This window comes from Notamacropus eugenii, chromosome 3 (assembly GCF_028372415.1).
Source record: "Notamacropus eugenii isolate mMacEug1 chromosome 3, mMacEug1.pri_v2, whole genome shotgun sequence".
Classification (NCBI taxonomy): domain Eukaryota; kingdom Metazoa; phylum Chordata; class Mammalia; order Diprotodontia; family Macropodidae; genus Notamacropus; species Notamacropus eugenii.
Window position 1 is genome coordinate 105849518 of NC_092874.1, and position 20518 is coordinate 105870035.

The 20518-nt window shown below is 37.7% G+C and overlaps 2 protein-coding genes across 6 annotated transcripts in view; one reads left to right on the forward strand and one right to left on the reverse strand.

Moving 5' to 3' along the window:
* LOC140533136 (anionic trypsin-like) overlaps positions 1 to 20518 on the forward strand; it is a 74709-nt gene that overhangs the window by 32680 nt on the left and 21511 nt on the right. Inside the window, exon 2 of one of the 5 annotated variants that reach the window (XM_072652511.1) lies at positions 19218 to 19398. The exons of the other annotated variants lie outside the window; for them this stretch is intronic. The gene's annotated coding sequence lies outside the window, so the exon portion shown is untranslated. The remainder of the gene's footprint in view (positions 1 to 19217; positions 19399 to 20518) is intronic. 5 annotated transcript variants of the gene reach the window in all.
* LOC140533137 (anionic trypsin-like) lies at positions 1033 to 4342 on the reverse strand. The gene is made up of 3 exons (XM_072652514.1): positions 4107 to 4342; positions 2173 to 2309; positions 1033 to 1255 (listed from the first exon to the last, which is right to left on the reverse strand). The coding sequence occupies exons 1-3, from the start codon at positions 4249 to 4251 to the stop codon at positions 1103 to 1105; spliced, it is 435 nt and encodes a 144-aa protein (XP_072508615.1). The 5' UTR covers positions 4252 to 4342; the 3' UTR covers positions 1033 to 1102.

The following is a 20518-nucleotide window of genomic DNA, read 5'->3' on the forward strand; positions in this document are numbered from 1 at the left end:
TGCTGTATTCCTTGCCTACTGCATCTTGAGTGCCAAGTCTATTCCACTTGTCTACCTCTCTGTTTCTTAGCCAATACCAAGTGGTTTTGATAATTGCTGCTTTATAGTACAGTTTGAGGTCTGGTAGCACTAGGCCACCTTCCCAAGCATTTCTTTTCATTAGTCCCTTTGATATTCTGGACCTTTTGTTTTTCCAAATGAATTTTGATATTATTTTGTCCAGCTCTAGAAAGTAATTGTCTGATAGTTTAATTGGTATGGCACTAAATAAGTATATTAATTTGGGTAGAATTGTCATTTTTATTATATTAGCACGGCCTATCCATGAGCAACTAATGTTTTTCCACTTACTTAAATCTGACTTTATTTGTGCAAAAAGTGTCTTGTAATTGTGTTCATATAATCCCTGGGTTTGTTTTGGCAGGTAGACTCCTAAGTATTTTATACTGTCTACCCTAACTTTAAATGGGATTTCTCTTTCTATCTCTTGCTGTTGGACTTTGTTGCTAATATATAGGAATGCAGAAGATTTGTGTGGGTTTATTTTGTACCCTGCAACTTTGCCAAAGTTGTTTATTAATTCTAGTAATTTTTTACTTGAATCTCTGGGATTCTCTAGGTAAATCATCATATCATCTGCAAAGAGTGATAACTTAGTTTCTTCTTTGGCTATTTTAATTCCTTGGATATCTTTATCTTGTCTAATTGCTACAGCTAACATTTCTAGTACCATATTAAATAATAGTGGTGATAATGGACAACCTTGTTTCACCCCTGATCTTATTGGGAATGCATCTAGCTTATCCCCATTGCATATAATGCTTGCTGAAGGTTTTAGATAGATACTGCTTATTATTTTATGGAAAGTTCCCTTTATTCCTACATTCTCCAATGTTTTTAGTAGGAATGGATGTTGTATTTTGTCAAAAGCTTTTTCTGCATCTATTGAGATAATCATGTGGTTTTTGTAAGAAACCATTTTTCTTTAAGTGGAGAATAGGGAAAAATCAAGACACAGGCAATAAAAGGGTTATCACTTTATTGGCTTGACGGTCTAAGTCAGAACCTAGATGGAGGTGGAAAGAGGAAGGTTCTGGAGACATCAGCTGTTGGCAACAATTGTCTCCTCAATCCAGTCTACATAATTGCAGACCTTGGTGTATACACCAGGCTTGTTCTTTACAGCACAGCCCAAACCCCAGGAGACAATACCCTGAAGTTCTCCATTACAGACCAGAGGGCCGCCTGAGTCTCCCTGTGGAAAGAGAACATGGATGAATGAGGAACAGATGAAAGGAAGAGAAAGGATTACTGCTTCTGCATTAGTCTAAAGGCTGAAACCATAGAGTTTTAAAGTTGTAGGAGATCTTTTAGTCCAGACATTTTTAACCTTTTTTTTTGTTTATTTTATGAACACCTTTGGCAATGTGTTAAAGCATGTTGACCTCTTCTCAGAATGTTTCTTAAATGAAATTCATAGGATTACAAAGGACACCAATTACATTGAAATCTCTCTCTCTCTCTCTCTCTCTCTCTCTCTCTCTCTCTCTCTCTCTCTCTCTCTCTCTCTCTCTCTCTCTCTCTCTCTCTCTCTCTCTCTGTCTCTCTCCCCCTCCCCATATCTATACAAGTACATAGACATTGGATTAAGAACCTTAATTCTAGCCAAATTCTCTACCTGATGCACCCTTCAGATTCTCACAGCTATTTCCTTACCTCCATTCCCACCAACCCTGCCCATCTCTTCACCCTTCTTTTCTTATGCTCATTTCCACCAAATAGGAGTCAAGGATCTTGATCCAAAGACTCAATGTGTACTGAGATATCTCTGCAGATGATGAGCTTTCCTTCACTGAAGGATAAGTCTCCAGAAAAGAAGCAAAGGCTCAGTGACTACTTTGGTGGAGATGTGGAGGAGGTTACTATAGGGTACATATTGGACTAAATGGCCTTTGAGGTATTTTCTGACAGGGAGATTAGGTGATTTCGTTGAATATTAGCCTTCTTTCATCCAAATTTGGGACAGCTCTAGGGATCAAAGGTCTGAGCAGGAGAAAACTACTCCCAGATGCCTGGATGGTTATTGCCTTCCTTCCCTACCACCAGCACCATTCACAGGCAGGGTCTTTGAAGGTTCTTATGACTCTAACATGAAGAAGAATAGGGTTATACCTGGCAGGAATCTTTGCTTCCTTTTAGGAAGCCAGCACAGACCATGTTTTCTGTGACTCTTCTAGGGTAGGAGGCCTGACATTCAGCATCAGACAGAAGCGGGGCACTCAAACACTGTAGCAGATTGGGGTAGTCAACTGTGAAGAAAATGGGGAAGAGTGGACAAAGAATGGTCAATAAAGCAGGGTGGGAAGATTGACCAGAGGACTAAATCCTGAGATCAGGGAAGACAGGGAGATACTAAGAGAGTTTCAACCCAAGAAAAAGAAGAGTGTTTGCATTTTCCCTTCTCTAGACTCTTAAGTAGTTTGTACCTTTCTTATGAAACTTCTCCTATACCTCCTTACTTGTCTTATCCTCTATCCTCAACTACAAGTTTCTTGAGGGAAGGACTTGATAGTATTTTTTTATCTTCCTTGCACAAAGAAAATACTGAAAGAATGTTTGATTGACCAAAAGAAACTAGATTGAAGGTTATGGGGAGATGACCCTTCAAGGGAAACACTATGTTATTTGAATAGTGTTTTAAAGTATTTATGGTTTTGTTAAAAATAAATGAGGTAGACGTGTAGAAAGAGACCCCTAACTGGAGGTGGTGTTTGGGCACAGGTACCTCCATGTGTGAAGAAGTGGTGGAGAGAGTGTGAATGGTAATTGAAGTCCAGGTGTTTCTGGTATTTAGGCCATACTAGTGGGTGGAGAGCTAGATTAACCACTTGAACTTGGTAAGAGGCAAAGTGAGGGGCAGAAAAGTCAAAACTGGAAAAAGAAGTCAGTTATTTCTGGGCACTGGAGGGAGCACCAGGAATCTAAACAAAAGACTTTGAGAGTAGGGAAGGACCGTTTATTTCATCTAGTTAAACTCTTTCATTTTACAAATGAAGACACAGAGGCCCAGAGAGCTTCAAAAGGTTCTTTAAAGTCAACAGCTAAGAAGTATGGGAGCTGGGATTCAAATCCAGGTCTCTTGATTTGTTGACCCATGAGGTTTCCCATTGGCCTTTGAAAATGACCCAGTCCTTCAGAGTTATCTGGACAGGGCTTAGATTAGGCTGGGATATTGGTTAGAGGTAAATGAATGACAGAGGGGTTCTTAACATTTGTTGTATCCTGGACCCCTCTGGCAGTCTGGTGATGTCTGTGGGCCCTTTCTTAGAATAATGTTTTTAAATTCATACAACAAAATAGTATTACAAAGGGAATAAATTATATTGAAGTAGTATTAAATTACTTTTTAAAAAAGTTCAAGGACACCAAGTTAGGAATCCTTGATCTAAGGGAGAATTATCCTTACCTTCGCTCAGGGAATAATCTTAGCTGCAGACCTAGAGTTAGGTTGGGGTAGGAACAGGATTCCAGAAATATGATGAAATAATGTTAAGTCAGAGAATGCTCCCATCCTTTTTAAATTTGTCTGTTCTGCACACTATTTTGTTTTCTTTTGCCCTGTCCTTTTTATTTATTAAGCTAATAACTATTTCCTGGTTGAGTTAAAGGAAACAAAATCTTTCAGTAGCTGGTCCAGAAAATCAGAGGATCATCCAATATCATTTGGGGGCTTTGAGTAGATTGGTGACAGTTTGGGAAAGAAAAGGAAGAAGTCCTTCAGAATAAGGGCTTTGTGCTTGCAGTGCGGGCATCTTTCCAGCATCCTAGGGCAATCCTGAGATATAGTGAGGGCTAAGGAATATGTCACCATTGTGGACAGAATTCTGAGTTTTGTAATAGTTAGTATGATACGGGTAATGAATATACTAATGCGTTAGATTTTACAGAATTGGGCGTCAGACTCACAATACAGCTTGATCTGATCAATCAGACCTTGACAATGCTCACAATCACTGGCGTCCTTCTGCCTGCGTATCTGAAGTGAAGTGATTCAAAGACTGTAGAATCTATTCCCATCATGGAACTAACATGGCAATGTGACTTACCACCGTGGCTCAAGGTGCTGCCCCAACCAGAGATGAGACACCTTGTGCCTGTGGAGGCACAGGACTGGGGCAAGGCGATGGGAGCAACTTGTCTATTAAGAATGGCAGGTGTTTCCAGCTTAATCAGCATGATGTCATTGTCCATGGTCTCCTTGTTGAAAGCTGGATGCAGGATGACCTTCTCTGCTTGGATAAACTGTTCATTTCCTTCAGTGACTCTGATGTTGCTCTCTCCCAATCTCACTTGGAAATGCTTGCTGGAAAGAAAAAGCTTGCTCAGTAACAGAAGTGTCTTCAGGAGATATTCTTTCCTCTGTCCTGGTTATATATTCTATCTAGAGTTTTGGACTCAATTGATCATGAATCAATTATAGGGCATTTCAAGATAGAAAGTCAAGCATAGATGGGGAAGGCAGGAATGTGTGTATGTGTGATATGGTGACCTCCTCATCTTAGTCTTATGGATTGGTAAAAAAGAGGGAGATAGTCTTTTACCCAATGTTGATGACTAACCCCCAAATGGTGACCAAAAACCATTAAGCTTACTTTATGGCCTGGCATTCTTTTCTCACCACCTTTCCTTCCACCCTCCACCTGTTTATTCTACATGATTCTATAGACAAAGAGAATAAGTTTTCAAAATTTCTTTAAATTCTTTCCCATTTTATAAAACTTTCATCCTAAGTTCCTTAACATCCAAACCAAGCAATTCCTAAATAAGGAAATGTATAATGGGAATATAACATCTCTTTTCTGTACATTGTTCTATTGATCCAACCTATGGTAGCATATGTATCATGAACTTTTTTTCTTTGAGAAAGTAATCTGCATATTCCAGACGTGGAAAACACCAAATAGCATCATAAAAACTGAAAGATTTTGGCAGGAAACAATTGGTTAGGGGTTGGTCAGATCCTGTCACTTACAAGCGATAGCAGTGAGCAGCAGACAGCACCCATTCTTTATCGATGAGTGAGCCACCACAGATATGGTAGCCAACATTCAGAGACACCTGGTAGTAGAGAGAGTTCCTCTTACAGGGATAACCTCCAACAATCTTGTCATCATCATCTTCTTCTGAAGGGAAAGCAACTTGGGAGGAAATGGAACAGACAAATAACAAATTATCAGTGTTAAAGACTTGACCACCAGTGATGATTTCAATGATTAAGGTTACTCCTAATACTGAATTCTATGACTCCATGATCACTTGAATTATAGCTATCATTAACAACAAAATTGCTTAATTCTTTCTTATCCTCATCAATCATATCAATCATTTAATATCAAGACAAGGAATAGGCAGGAGGGGAGTGGGGCTGAACCCTATGAGTCATTTCTAAGATGGTGTTCCTTTGAGTTCACTAATGAGAGAACAGTGATAATGGTAATGATGAGAAGAGTAGAGAAGATAGAGTTATTGGTTAATAGTTGTTGTCTCTGTGACTCTCAAATCTTTTCAGAACTTACAGAAGACAAAACCTGACAATGGCTTCAGCCTTATGTCTGGGCTCACTTGAAAGAATAGTCATAACTACCCACTCATTTGGCCAGGTCTTCAAAATCTTGAAAGCTCCCTCTGTTAATTGGTATCTCCCACCACCTTGATCATCCCTATGATGATCTGCTTCCCTATGATCCTTCAGCTTTTTCGTGTAAGGTAATGTTGGCATAGCCTCAAAATTATTTAGTTAACTGGATGAATAGATAAATAAACACATAAACAAAATAACAAATTAAATAACAAGCAACAAAAACCTATTGCCTTCTATTCTATTAAATAAATTAAATAACAAACCACAAAACGCTATTGAGTCCTATTTTTTTTCACATCTCTTCCTTTGGGGGTCAGATTGTGAAAAAACTTGTGTGATCTCACCTCAGACAGATTAAACTCTGAGTAAATCTCTTCCCCTTCTCTCTTCTCCTATCCCTTCTCTATTCAGGCTTACTCCCATCCGTCACTGACTTGTGTGTGTGTGTGTGTGTGTGTGTGTGTGTGTGATTCTTTTCCTAAATCTGGTCAAGCTTATTTCCCTCCTTATTCTTACTCCTTCTTCATACTCCATTCCTCAAGATTCCATTTTTATTTTCTCTGATTTCCATCTCTTTATTCAGACAAGCAAAGAACCCATGTGGGTGAGTATAAGAGAAGACAGACTTTAAAGGAAGAATAGAAAAGCAAAACCCATACAAGGAATCAAAGAAGAGTTGTTAGGGGAGAAGGAGAGAATATAAATAAAGGGAGGATGTGGAAAGACAGAGACTGGAAAGGGAAAAGACAGAAGGACAGAGAGAGAGGAAGAAACTCTGAAGAAAGGAGAATGACTGGAGCATGAAGGGATGAATGGATCTCACCAGCTACTCCCACAAAGGCTAAGATCAGCAGGGACTTCATGGTTGCAGAGGTATAATTGACTGGGGTTAGAAGTTCCTGTTTTATACCTCCCCAGATGAAAGAAAGAAGCTGGTGTGTGGAGGAGGGAAGGTCATTTATGTCCTGCAGTACACCCACCTACCAGCTTTCTTTTTCCCAAGATCTTGCATCAGTGTTTGAAACATAGTGACTTTAGAAATTGATGACTAGCTGATAACCAAGGAGGATTTGTAGACATTAAGAATACCTGATGCCACTGAGAACTCCCATGATGGAATGACTTGGCCTCCTAGAATAGGTCAGACTCCCATGAAGGCCAATCGGGAATTTGTTGACTTCTACTCTTGACAGGTAGGATTAGAGTGATAGCGGTAGAGAAAGAGGAGGAAGCAGTAGTTGAATGAGGTTCAAGAAATTCCATTCCATGTGTTGACATCTTAGAAATTTACTCAGCCTATTACTGGAAAACTCTCTGACTAAGAACCAAATGAAGGAGCAAGGCTAGCATAATCAAATGACTCTTTCACTCAGGGATTTTGGAACCTTAAGAAGTTATCATGTATATGGAGCTGAGCAGGAGGACCCTTCTCCCAGACTAAATTCTAAATCTCCAGAAAATGAGCACACTGACATGAGGCATGGTTTGGAAAACAGTCTTGCTCCAGTGTCTTAGCTTATCCTCCTAAGCTTTGATATCTTGATCCTCTGAACACACTTTTGGGGATTCCGAGATGTTCACAGGACAAGCAAATCAGCTAAATTATAAGAAAAGCAAAAGATCTATATTTGTCTTATTTTTAACATGCCCAGATGAAATTGTTTAACTTGAAACACCCAGGAAAATTAAAGGGAGGACAGTGGAGAAAGGGAATAGAAGGAAAATATATTTTGGCATCAGTCTCCCCAAAGATAAGGATGCAACTAGATCTCCAGAGGGGCAGAGTACATTCCTGATTTGACCAAAAAAGTGAATTCATACCTTGAATGAGATAATATTGAAACCATGGCAGAAAGAGGAAAGGGGTGGATGATTATATGAAAAGCTCCATCTGGATCCAGTATTCAGGTTATGCCAGGCTCTTGCTACCCTTCCCAGATCCATGAGGGCACACCTGGGTATTCCCACGCAACAGAACTATTTGAGGATGCAGAAAAAGGCCAAGTGTTTTATAAGGATGGGTAAGGTCTTGCTGAGTCACTTCTGATTGGCTTCTTATTGCTGATGTCATAGACAGGTAGGCCCCAACTAGGAAGCTGGCATTTTCAGTATGAGAGATTCCAGATAGAGCATTGTTGGGGGTAGGAGGGACACGGATGTTTTAGGAAAGTGCAGGACTGGGCTCTCCAGGTGGGAGAAAGGGAATGTGTGGAGCCTATTAAAGTAGAGACAAGCTATTAAAAGAAAGACTAGCCTCCTCTCCCTCCAAAACAAAATGCCAAAGAACTAAGAATAGATTTTTTGAGGGACTACAAATCTGGATATCTGGGTACCAGGAAAGAATAACCTTTTTGGATGGATAACTAATATATCTAGCTAGACCACGTCCTTTTTCCCAGGAAGAAGAGGGGAAATATAAACAACACTAGAATAGTGGGTGACTTTGGCTACAGACCCTGACACCAAATAATAATGAATAATAATAATAACCTCTCTATTTATCCTTAGTTTACCTACCCATGGTTGCCACATTAAATGGCCAATTTCACTGCAAAGAGTCTGTTTATGTTAGCTTGTTGCATTTGTAAAAGTCTCTAGCTCTCCTATATATAGAACCTCATAGGCTCTGAGCCTCTAAGCCACTCTGAATTGGCATATATAGTATTCATACAGCTTATTGCCTGGGTTTTGATTGTGTGTATGACTATATTTTTATTCCTTAAAATTCAAAACTGTGCAAAATCAGAGACCATAAAAATAATTGTCTTCATTATTATTGTCAATTAGAAAGTTATGCCAAAATTGGTTATCAAAATTTTAAATTCATCATCATTCAAAAGATGGGAAAGAACTGAATGAACTACATGTCACAATGTGTTTTCATACTGAAAGCTTCCAGAAGTTGTGGTGGTGATTGCTGAATTGCTGTAATTTATCAATAAAAAATGGCAAAGAATAGGAGTTGTTCTACAGGACTGGAGGGAAGGGAGTTTAGTGTGATTTTAGAAAAGAGGAAGAAGGCATATTCATTAAGTGACAGACGAGTGAAGCTTCAGGATTACAAACAGATGGTTTGTAAAAGCAGTGATGCCAGACCTAATTCATCTATTCTTTTGACAGATTGCTTGACTGACGAGTTAGAAAAATGTTATAAATATTTCAATCCTGTATTTCAACAAGATCTTTGATGAATTCTTTTATCATAACTTTTTGAACAAGTGTACTAGTCTAAGCCAGTAATGTCCTAACTATGAATCCAACATTCAGTCTTACAAGCATACAGTCTGCTGTCAAGAAGAATTGTTTTCTGCCCTAACTTTTCAGTTAGACAAGTCAAGACAAAACCCTTGGGATGTTATTGGTCTTCTTCAAGAGCAAAGGACAGACAACAACGATATTTTAGGGTATCCAGGGACCCACTATCTCAGTAAAAGTAGCACAAGGACTTAGTCAAAATTACACATACATACACACAGACACACACACACACATATATAAATTGTTCCCTCAAAATACGTACATATACATACATACATATATATGTGTATATATATATATACATATATATATACACACATATATATATGTATAAATTGTTCCCTCAGTTCCCTTAAAACTGTGCAGCCATTAGCATTAACCACCTTTGCATGCACTTGGTTTAGTTCAGCTTCTCTTCTAATCTTTTTTCTCTTTAGCCCCATTTGTACTCTTTCATGCAGGACTGCTGAGACTGTGATGTTTGAGTCCAAGTATTATGATTCCACTAATTTTGATGGTGAAAAGAGTTTGTCATAAAAATCTTTATAGGTGTTTTCTATTTATGAAACGTTTGCTGCCCTTCACTCTAATCCTTAGAATTATTATTCTTGATGGAATCATTTAACAAACTCTTTATAAATATATATATATGTATTTGTAAATGTAGTTTTCTCTCTACTAATTCACATAGATTTATAAAGCGATGCTGCTCATATTCTTCCTCTTCTGCTCTTGGAGATTTTAGGGTGGCGTTTATATTCTAAACTGAAATTGTCCTCAGGTGCCATATCTCTCTACTTAGTAAGGGGATTCAGTGTTTGATTGCTGAGGAGGTTATAGGGCTCTTGATCTCCTCATTATGGCAATTGCTTTACATTGATTAACCATTCTTAAGATATGATTGTAGTCAGTGTCTATGCCTTCTCTTTTTTTCTGTTTTCTATTTTATAGCACCAGCAGCTTAAAATGGGAAAAAATTAGCTTTTTCTCCATTGTGTATTATATCTTGTCATATATATTCTTCTGGTTCAGCACTGATTGTGATCTTTACTGTAACAAGTTAATAGTTTGACTATGTACAGATAGCTGATTACGAAGTGATTCCCACACCAATAACCAGATGTTTCCTTCCTGTTAAAGTACAATCATTTTCATTTTTATGATGTTATTTGCTTTTTACATGCCTGGTACCTCCTGGTTATCCCCCTCTCCTTTCTTCTCCCTTCTTCCCTTCCTTCTTTCTTTTCTTTTCTTTCTTTTCCCCTCCCCCATATACATATATTTATATATATACATATATATATGAATGTATGTCTATATGTGCTTCTATCTATCTGTCATCTATAGCTACATCACACATACATACACTTTGAATTTGATTATGAGACACGGGAAACACTGCCAAAGGATCACCTGACTTGGCATGCCCACATCAAAGAAAGCATTGTGCTCTATAAGAGAAACATAATTGCAGTAACTCAAAACAAACATGAGAGGAGCAAATGCAGAGCCAACGTCACTCCAAACATTCATATGAACTAGCTGTGCCTGAACTGTGGTAGAGCCATCTGAGCTCATATTGCTCTGATCAGCCACAGTTGGACACACCATAACTTGATTGCAACAGAGCAATATCATTTTGATCTTCTTCAAGAATGAAAGACAACAGCCACATGTGCTGCTGTGAACTGGATGAATAGTAGAGTAATGTCCAGAAAAGAGAGATAAGGATCACATTTTCCTCTTACTTGTATACGGAATGCTTGATTTAAGTTGGTCCTGTAAATTCTATGTGAGGTTTCCCCAACATCCACCTTAGTGAAACCTCCTCAGAGTGAGCAGAGCAGACCAAGTATGGCTCCGTAATTACAAGGTTTGACTTGAAGAGTGTGAGTGTGACAGGATACTAGAATGTAGAGAATCAAGGTCCATTTTGAAAACAGAGTAGGAAGAGCCAAGGGGAAAGCAAGTGGATAGTCAAAGAATAAAAAGACTCCTGTGGTGTCATGCCCCCTCAGGTATCAGTTGCTGTGCCTACTCTGGTGTGACTTTGAGGGTTTCCCCTCTTCTTTATGTATTCTGCCAGCTCCCATGAGACTAAGTAGAGGACTGAAGCTTAGGCCAGCCAGAAAGAGGTAGAGTTTTCTGTATACCATCCCAATATGTCCTTGATTAATGTCAAGCTAAAGCCCAAAGTTCCAGGGATCAGTCAGCTAAGGAGTCCACCTAACCCACGTCACTTAATGTTTTCTTAGAAAGTGCTATGAGTAAAGTCTGTTTCTGCAGTGTTGGAAGGTGAAATGTTTATGATAAGCTAGTGAATGTATTGCTTTCCTTTTTAACAGGAGGGAGTAGTAGGGGAATGAAGTAAAAGATCAGACTCCAACCGGAAGGGTGAGGATTGAGATTAACTTGGTTTCTGTGAAATGTGCCTGCTCTTACTGATATCACCATGCGTCTCCCTAATCTAATTAGACTGTTGCACTGTGAGGTCAAAGGATCATAGAATTAGAGATGGAAGGAACCCTAGTGGTCACTGAGTCCAGAGAAGAGAAAACTGATGCACAGATTAGTTATATGACTTGCCTAAGGTTATATACCTAGTAATTTTCTAAGGCAGGGTTAAACTCAGGTGTTTTTGACTCCAAGTCCAGTGCTTTCTCTGTTATGCCACCTAGCTGTCTTTAATGGCCGCCTCTAAAATTTAGATGTTGCCTATTGAAGTGAGGCAAGACTTGTCCTGCCCTCTGCTTAGAGACAACAGATCTCTGCCAAAAGGTCAGCAAATGTGTGAGTTTGGAAAAAGAAAGCAAAAGAATGGACAGCCTTGGTGATGGGTAGAAAATATATATGAACAAAATAAAAGACGGTTATGGTTAGTATAACCAAAAGAGTAGGAAGCAATGGGAGGAAACATAGCTTTATAGAAAATATTTTTTAATATATTGGACTAAATCGCTGACAAAGTACCTCCCATAAGAAGACGGAAGCTTGGAGCACCAAATGCCTCCAAGCCTGGGCTTGCTGCAATGATTGAATTTGATTTAATTTGGTCCTATTCAATTTGACTAGACTTAAGCATTTGTTAAATGACTATGATGTGGAAGGCACTATAGGTGTTGAGGAGACAAAGACAAAAACAATATTGTGTATACCTCCAAAGAGCTCACATTCTGTTAAGGGGATACACAATCTACTTGTTATTGTTGCTGTTGTGTGGTTTCAGTTGTGTCTGATTCTTTAAGAATGTGACCCCATTTGGGATTTGTCTTGCAAAGATATTGGAGTGGTTTCCCATTTCCTTCTCCAGTTCATTTTACAGATGAAGAAACTGAGGCAAATAAGGTTAAATGACTTGCCCAGGGTCACACAGCTAGTTCGTATCTAAGATTGGATTTGAATTTATGAAGATGAGTCTTCCTGACTCCATCCGGCATGCTATCCATTTAGCCATTACGTAAACAGATAAGAAAATTCAGAATGTATGTGTGTATGTATGAATCTCTATCTGTTTGTCTATCTCCATATCTTTAGATTGAATCTCCACTCCTCACTCCACAGAGCATTTTCATTCATGCTCAAAACCCCATATTGCAAACAAACTGAGAGGGCACTATTTTGTCCTTTTCTGGTGAGATGATCTAGCAGAAGCATCTATTCTTCCAGGATATTGCCAATTTCCTATAGACCTCCCACCATCCAACAGCAAAAGCTGAGGATAATAATGAGTAAGACTGAGGTAGTCTATGAACTGGAAAACACTTTTGGACTCTTAGTGGAAATGGTTCTTGGGATGCACCAAAACAATATTCCATTGGTACCTTCAGCTTATTTCCTAAGTCTTTGTTTGGGATACTGTTAGGAGTTCTTGTGTTAATATGGTTTTAAAATTTTTGTTTGTAGGTATAAGTATCTGTCTCAGAAAAATTGTGATGCTTCTTTGCTCTTTGTTAACCATTAATAAATTGAGGTCAATATACTTTGTTAGATTTGTTGGGAAGTATATTTTGCATCAAAACAAAGAGATGATATAATTGAAAGATGGGGATATACAACCAGTGGCTTATGAAATCTAGAGGCATAATCATTAAGAACCAAAGTAATTTCATCAACTTCTATGGGCATCTTTCTTTATCTAGCTTACTCATGGTTAACATATTTACAAATGTCTACAATCAGGTCTGCTTACCCTAAATAAATGAATTTCTAAAGAATGCCAGCTTCCTTTGTTAACTCTTGATTAAAAAATAAAAAGTCTTAAAATTCAAGGGTCACTCTAAAGTCCTGCTAGAACTGGGAAGTTCCTGTCTTATCTTCACCTGGACCATGGCATGTATCAACCCAGAATGAAGGTCCCAGATTGCCATGTGCTCTCATTGTTTTCTTTGTTTTAACATCAATAAATTATAATTAAGCAAATTCCCTGTAAGGAAGAACTGTTTTCCTGGCTTAATCCCTGAAATGGGCTATTATACTGTGTACCTTATGGAATTTATGTGGGAAGGAGAGAGGAATGAGAAAGTCACCTTAGGTTGCAACCATGAGAAAAATGTAGGCATTTCCACATGTCGGAACATTCAACTTGCCAAGGATAAGTACCTATAAACAAAAATGTCATTAATCCTCTTTTAACAGAGTTGTTATTTCTACTGTTCATGGGAAATAGAACTACTGTTGCCCATGTGAAGTAGAGCTGCTGTTTGACCATGGAAAATCATGACCTTGAGTTACTTCCACCCTAACCTTTTGCAGAAGCCCTGTCCTTTATTCCCACAAAGGAGCCCCAAGTAGCTCATACAAGGGATATTATAGAGAGGTGAGAAAGCGACCATGCTATAATTTTTGTGGGTAGGTGTTAATGGAAAAGGATATTGATAAAGGTCACCTACCTTGTCAGTCTTCTCCAGCCCAGCCTTTGTGAACTGCATAAAAAAGGGGTACATGCTGTACATTTGTGTTGGGGATAGGGGAGGTTGAAGGTAATTTCCTTCAGTCAGTGCAAGGAATTGGTCAAGGCCACAGAGTAGTAACAAAGGAAGGGACTATTGCTCAGAATCCCTGTACTTCTATCTCAGAAAGAAAGAAAAAAAAATCTCAGCCCCAAAAGGAAGGGTCCAAAGTAAACCTATGTTTCACTAATCTTGGGGGTAAGGAGAGGTTCTGTCGGTCCTTAGGTGCATAGCCATGGAATCTACTGTATAATCCTGCTCTGTATTTAAGCTCTGAATTTTGTCTGCAATATCACTATATCTAGCAAGTCTATTTGTTCCAGGGACATAACTTAAAGAACACCAGGCAAATTCTACAGAAAGAAAGAGGAGAAGAAATTAGACACTACAGCAGTAGCGTCTAAACCACTGGGGGTCCAGAATTTGAAGCATATTATAACCATGGTGACCAGACATATTGTCTCAATGAAAAGATCAGACCACATGCTCTGACAAACGATATTTCACATTATTTTCTTGATATCTGGCTGGCTTAGAAAATTCAGGAGATGTGCTCACTATAACTATGGCCCAGAGCTTTCTGAAAACAATTGATGGAAGTGATTGCACATGGAGAAAAACAATTTAAAATGACCATGTACCCTTTTTGGATATGAAAAATAGTGAAGAATTGATGACCATTACTTTTTAAAATTTATTTCCACTTAATAATAGTTTGCTTTTTCCTATTATATGTAGATAATTTTTAATATTAACTTTTATAAAGATTTTGAGTTCCAAATGTTTTCTCCCTCTTTCCCTCCTCTTCCCCTTCCCAAGATGGCAAGCAATCTGATATAGGTTATACATGTACAATAGAATTAAGTATATTTCCACATTAGTCATGTTATGAAAGAAGAACCAGAACAAAAAAGAAAAACCATAAAGAACAAAAATGAAAATAATATGCTTGAATCTGCATTCAGACTCCATAGTTCCTTCTCTGGATGTGAAAAACATTTTCCATCATAAACCCCTGAAATTGTCTTGGATCATTGTATTACTGAGAAGAGCTAAGTCTATCATAGTTGATTATTGCAAAATGTTGATGTTACTGTGTACAATGTTCTCCTGATTCTTCTGTTCACTTTATTCAGCATCAGTTCATATAAATTTCTCCAGGTTTTTCTGAATCTACCATCTCTTATCATGATATTATTTCATTACATTCATATGTCACAACTTGTTTAGCCATTCCCCAATTGATGAGCATCCCTTCCATTTCCAATTCTTTGCCACCACAAAAGAACTGCCATAAATATTTTTGTACATGTGAGTCCTTTTCCATTTTTAATGATCTCTTTAGGATACGGATCTAGTAGTGCTATTGCTGGATCAAAAGTTTACATGATTTTATAACCTTTTGGGCATAGTTCTAGATTGCTCTCCAAAATGGTTGGATCAGTTCACAACTCCATCAATAATGCATTAGTTTTCTAGTTTTCTCACATCTTCTCCAACATTTAGCATTTTCCTTTTCTGTTGTTTTAGCCAATCTGAGAGGTCAGAGGTAGTATCACAGAGTTGTTTTAATTTGGCTTTCTCTAATATAATCTCTAATTTGGTTAGAGAAATTTAGTGATTTAGAATTTTTTTCATGACTATAAATAGCTTTAATTTCTTCATCAGACAATTGCCTGTTCATATCTTTCCACCATTTATCAACTGGGGAATGACTTTTATTTTTATAAATTTGACTCAGTTCTCTCTATATTTTAGAAATGAGGCATATATTAGAAACATTGGCTGTAAAAAATGTTTCTCAGTTTTCTGCTTGCTTTCTAATCTTGGTTGCATTGGCTTTGTTTGTGCAAAAATTTTTAAAATTAATATAATCAAAATATCGACTTTATATTTCATAATGTTTTCTATCTCTTGTTTGATCATAATTTTTTCCCTTCTCTATAGATCTGACAGATAAAACTATCCTTGCTTTCCTAATTTGCTTGTGGTATCACCTAATTTGCTTGTGTCTAAATCATGCACTCAGTTTGACCTCATTTTGCTATCTGGTGTGAGATGTTGGTCTACATCTAGTTTCTACCATACTATTTTCCAGTTTTTGTAGCAGTTTTTGTCAAATAGTTTTTATCCTAGAAGCTGGAGTCTTTGTATTTATCAAGAAATATATTACTATAGTCATTTACTACGGGGTCTTGTGTACCTAAACTATTCCACCACTCTATTTCTTACCCAGTACCAAATAGCAATGATTGCATTTTACAATATAACTTTAGATCTGTTATGACTAGTCTACTTCCTTTGCATTTTCTTTCATTAATTCCCTTGATGTTCTTGACATTTTGTTGTTCCAGATGAATTTTGTTATTATTGTTTTCTAGCTGTATAATTTTTTGGTAGTTTGATTGGTATGGCACTGAATAAGTAAATTAATTTAGATAGAATTATCATTTTTATTAAATTAGTTCAACCTAGTCATGAACAGTTGGTATTTTTTCCCACTTGTTTAGATCTGACTTAATTTGTGTGAAAAGTGTTCTGTAATCGTGTCCATGTAGTTCCTAAGTTTGTCGTAGAAGGTAGACTCCCAAATATTTTATATTGTCTACAGTTATTTGAAGTGGAATTTCTCTTTTTATCTCTTGCTACTGGGCTTTGTTAGTATTATATAGATATTCTGATGATTTATTTGGGTTTATCTGATATCCTTCAACTTTGCTAAAGTTAATTTCAAGTCATTTTTTAGTTGATCCTCTAGAATTTTCTAAGTATATCATCATATCATCTACAAAGACTGATAGTTTTGTTTCTTTATTGCTTATTCTAATTCCTTCAATTTCTTTTTTCTTCTAATTTCTAATACTAACATATATTGAATAATAGTGATGATAATGGACATCCTTGTTTTTCCCTTGATCTTACTGGGAAAGCTTCTGGCTTATCCTGATTACATATGATGCTTAATGATGGTTTTAGATAGATATTACTTACTATTTTAAGAAAAACTCCATTATTCCTATGCTTACTGGTGTTTTTAACAGGGATGAGTGCTGTATTTTGTTAAAAGTTCTTTCTGTATCTATTGAGACAATCATATGATTTCTTTTAGTTTTGTTGTGGATATGGTCAATTTTGCTGATAGATTTCCAATGTTGAACCAACCCTGAATTCCTTGTATGAATCCCACCTGGTGTTAGGGTATTATTGTCAAGATAAATTGTTGTAATCTCTTTGCTATTATTTTATTTAAAATTTTTGCATCAATATTCATTAGGGAAACTGGTCTATCATTTTCTCTCTCTGTTTCGATCTTCCTGGTTTAGACATCAGCACCATATTTGTGTCATAAAATTTGGTAGAACTCCTTTACCTATTTTCTGAAATAGTTTATATAGTGTTCTAGAATTCACTTGTAAATCCATCTTGCCCTGAACATTTTTTCTTAGGGAGTTCATTGATGGCTTGTTCAATTTATTTTTCTGAAATGAATTTATTTAAGTATTTTATTTCATATTCTTTTAATCTGGGCAATTTATATTTTTGTAAATATTCATCCATTTCACTTAGTTTGTCAGATTTATTGACATACAGTTGGACAAAATAGTTCCTAATTATTTTTTAAATTTCCTTCATTAGTGGTGAATTCATCCTTTTCAATTATGATACTGGTAATTTGGTTTACTTCATTTTAAATAAAATTAACCAAAGTTTTATCTATTTTATTGGTTTTTACATAAAGCCAGTTCTTACTTTTATTTATTAGTTCAATATTTCTCTTACTTTTAATTTTGTTAATCTCCTTTAATTTTCAGAATTTCTAATTTGGTTGGGGATTTTTAATTTGTTTTTTTTCTAGCTTTTTTGTTCCATGCCAAATTATTGATCTCTTTCTCTGCTTCATTCATGAAAGTATTTAGAGATATATAATTTCCCCTAACAAATTTTTTTGACTGTATCCAATAAGTTTTGGAATGTTGTTTAATTGTTATTCTCTTTGGTGAAATTATTGATTGTTTCTGTGATTTGTTGTTTGACTCATTCTTTAGGATTAGATTATTCATTTCCAATTAACTTTTAGACTATCTTTCTATAGCTCTTCATTCCTTGTAATTTTTATTGCATCATTATCTGAAAAGGATACATTTCATACTTTTGCCTTTCCACATTTGATTGTGAAGTTTTTATGCCCTAGTACATGGTAAATTTTTGTGTAGGTGCCATGTATCACTGAGATAGAGGTATATTCCTTTCTATCCCCATTCAATTTTCTCCAGAGGTCTATCATATCTAACTTTTCTAAAATTCTATTGACTTCCTTAACTCTACTCTTTTATTTTGTGATTATATTCATCTAGTTCTGAGAGGGGGAGGTTGAGGTCCTCCACTAGTATTTTTCTCTTTATTTCTTTCTGTAACTCATTAAACTTCCTCTAAGAATTTGGATGCTGTATCACTGGGTGCATATATGTTTAGTATTGATATCACTCCATTGTCTATGCTATTTTTTAGCAAGTTGTAGTTTCTTCCTTTGTGTCTTTTAATTGCGTCTATTTTTGCCTTTACCTTGTCTGAGATCAGGGTTGCTACCCTTGATTTTTTTTAACTTATGTTGAAGTATGGTATATTCTGCCCCAATCTTTTACCTTTGCTCTATGTGTATCTCTCTGTTTCAAATGTTTCTTGTAAGCACTTATTGTAGGATTCTGGTTTTTTTAGTTTTATTTATTTATTTTTAGATTTTGACACTCATGTGCACAAAATTTTGAGTCCCCATCTCTCCCCTCCCCCACCTCATAACACCTTGCATTCTGATTTTCCTTTCCCTCCATGTGCCCTCCTTCTATCACACTCCACCCTTCCCTTATCCTCATCTTCTCTCTTTTCTTGAAGGGCAAGATAGATTTCTGTACCCCATTACCTGGATTTCTTATTTCCCAGTTATATGCAGTAACAATTCTCCACATTCGTTTCTAATACTTTGAATTCCAACTTCTCTCCTTTTCTCCCTCCCCACCCATCCCCACTGAGAAGGCAAGCAACTCAATATAGGCTATATATGTGTCTTTTTGCACAAGACTTCCATAAAAGCCATGTTGTGCAAGACCAAGTATATTTCCCTCCATCCTACCCAGTTCCCCCATTTAATCTATTCTCTCATTTGAACTTGTCCCTTCCCAAAAGTGTTTACTTCCAATTACTCCCTTCTCCCATTTGCCCTCCCTTCTATCATCCCCCTCACCCCACTTGCCTCCTTCTCCCCTACTTTCCAAATTGAGTGAGCATGTTATTCCCTCCTTAAGCCATGTGTGAAGAGAGTAAGGTTCACTTTTCCCCTCTCACCTCCTCCCTTTTCTCCTCCATTGAAAAAGATTTTTTTGGCGGAGCCAAGATGGCGGAGTAGAAAGACGTACATACACTACCTCCGAACCCACTGCCCATAAAATATCCGTAAAAAAAGAACCACCAGCGAATTCTGGAGCAGCAGAAGCCACAGAACAACAGAGCGGAGAAGATTTCTGCTCCAGAGAGCCTGAAAACCTCTAGCAAAAGGTAGGTCCCTCGCGCCCCAGACCTGGAGCAGAGCCCAACCCTGCCTCGGCGGCGCGGTAAGGAAAGGAGCAGATCCAAGCAGGCTTCAGGGACAAAATCTCCAGTGGCCACGTGGGTCCCTCCACCCACAGGTGACAAGGGTCAGTGAGAGGGTCTCTTCGGCAGGTAGAGAGGGGTGTGGGGTGCCCCCATAACTCAGGCCCCCTTGGGAGGCAGCAGCAGAGGTGGGAGCAGACCAGGTCTCCCCAAGCAGGCAGGACCCTGGATCCATTGTTGAAGGTCTCTGCATAAACCCCCTGAGGGAACTGAACCCGTGAGGCAGCCCTGCCCTGACCTGAGCACCTGAACTTAATCTCACACTGAATAGCAGCCCTGCCCCCACCCAAAGCCCTGAGGCTGGGAAGCAGCATTTGAATCTCAGACCCCAAGTGCTGGCTGGGCAGATCTGGAGGCAAAGTGGGGGTGGAGAGGACACTCAGAAGTCAAGTCACTGGCTGGGAAAATGTCCAGAAAAGGGAAAAAAAATAAGACTATAGAAGGTTACTTTCTTGGTGAACAGGCATTTCCTCCCTTCCTTTCTGATGAGGAAGAACAATGCTTACTATCAGGGAAAGACACAGAAGTCAAGGCTTCTGTATCCCAGCCCACTCAATGGGCTCAGGCCATGGAACAGCTCAAAAAGGATTTTGAAAATCAAGTTAGAGAGGTGAAGGAAAAACTGGGAAGAGAAATGAGTGGCATGCAAGCAAAGCATGAAAAACAAGTAAACACCCTGCTAAAGGAGACCCAAAAAAATGCTGAAGAAAATAACACCTTGAAAAATAGGCTAACTCAATTGGCAAAAGAGGTTCAAAAAGCCAATGAGGAGAAGAATGCTTTTAAAAACAGAATTAGCCAAATGGAAAAGGAGATTCAAAAGCTCACTGAAGAAAATAGTTCTTTCAAAATTAGAATGGAACAGATGGAGGCTCATGACTTTATGAGAAACCAAGAAATCACAAAACAAAATCAAAAGAGTGAAAAAATCGAAGATAATGTGAAATATCTCATTGGACAAACAACTGACCTGGAAAATAGATCCAGGAGAGACAATTTAAAAATTATGGGCCTACCTGAAAGC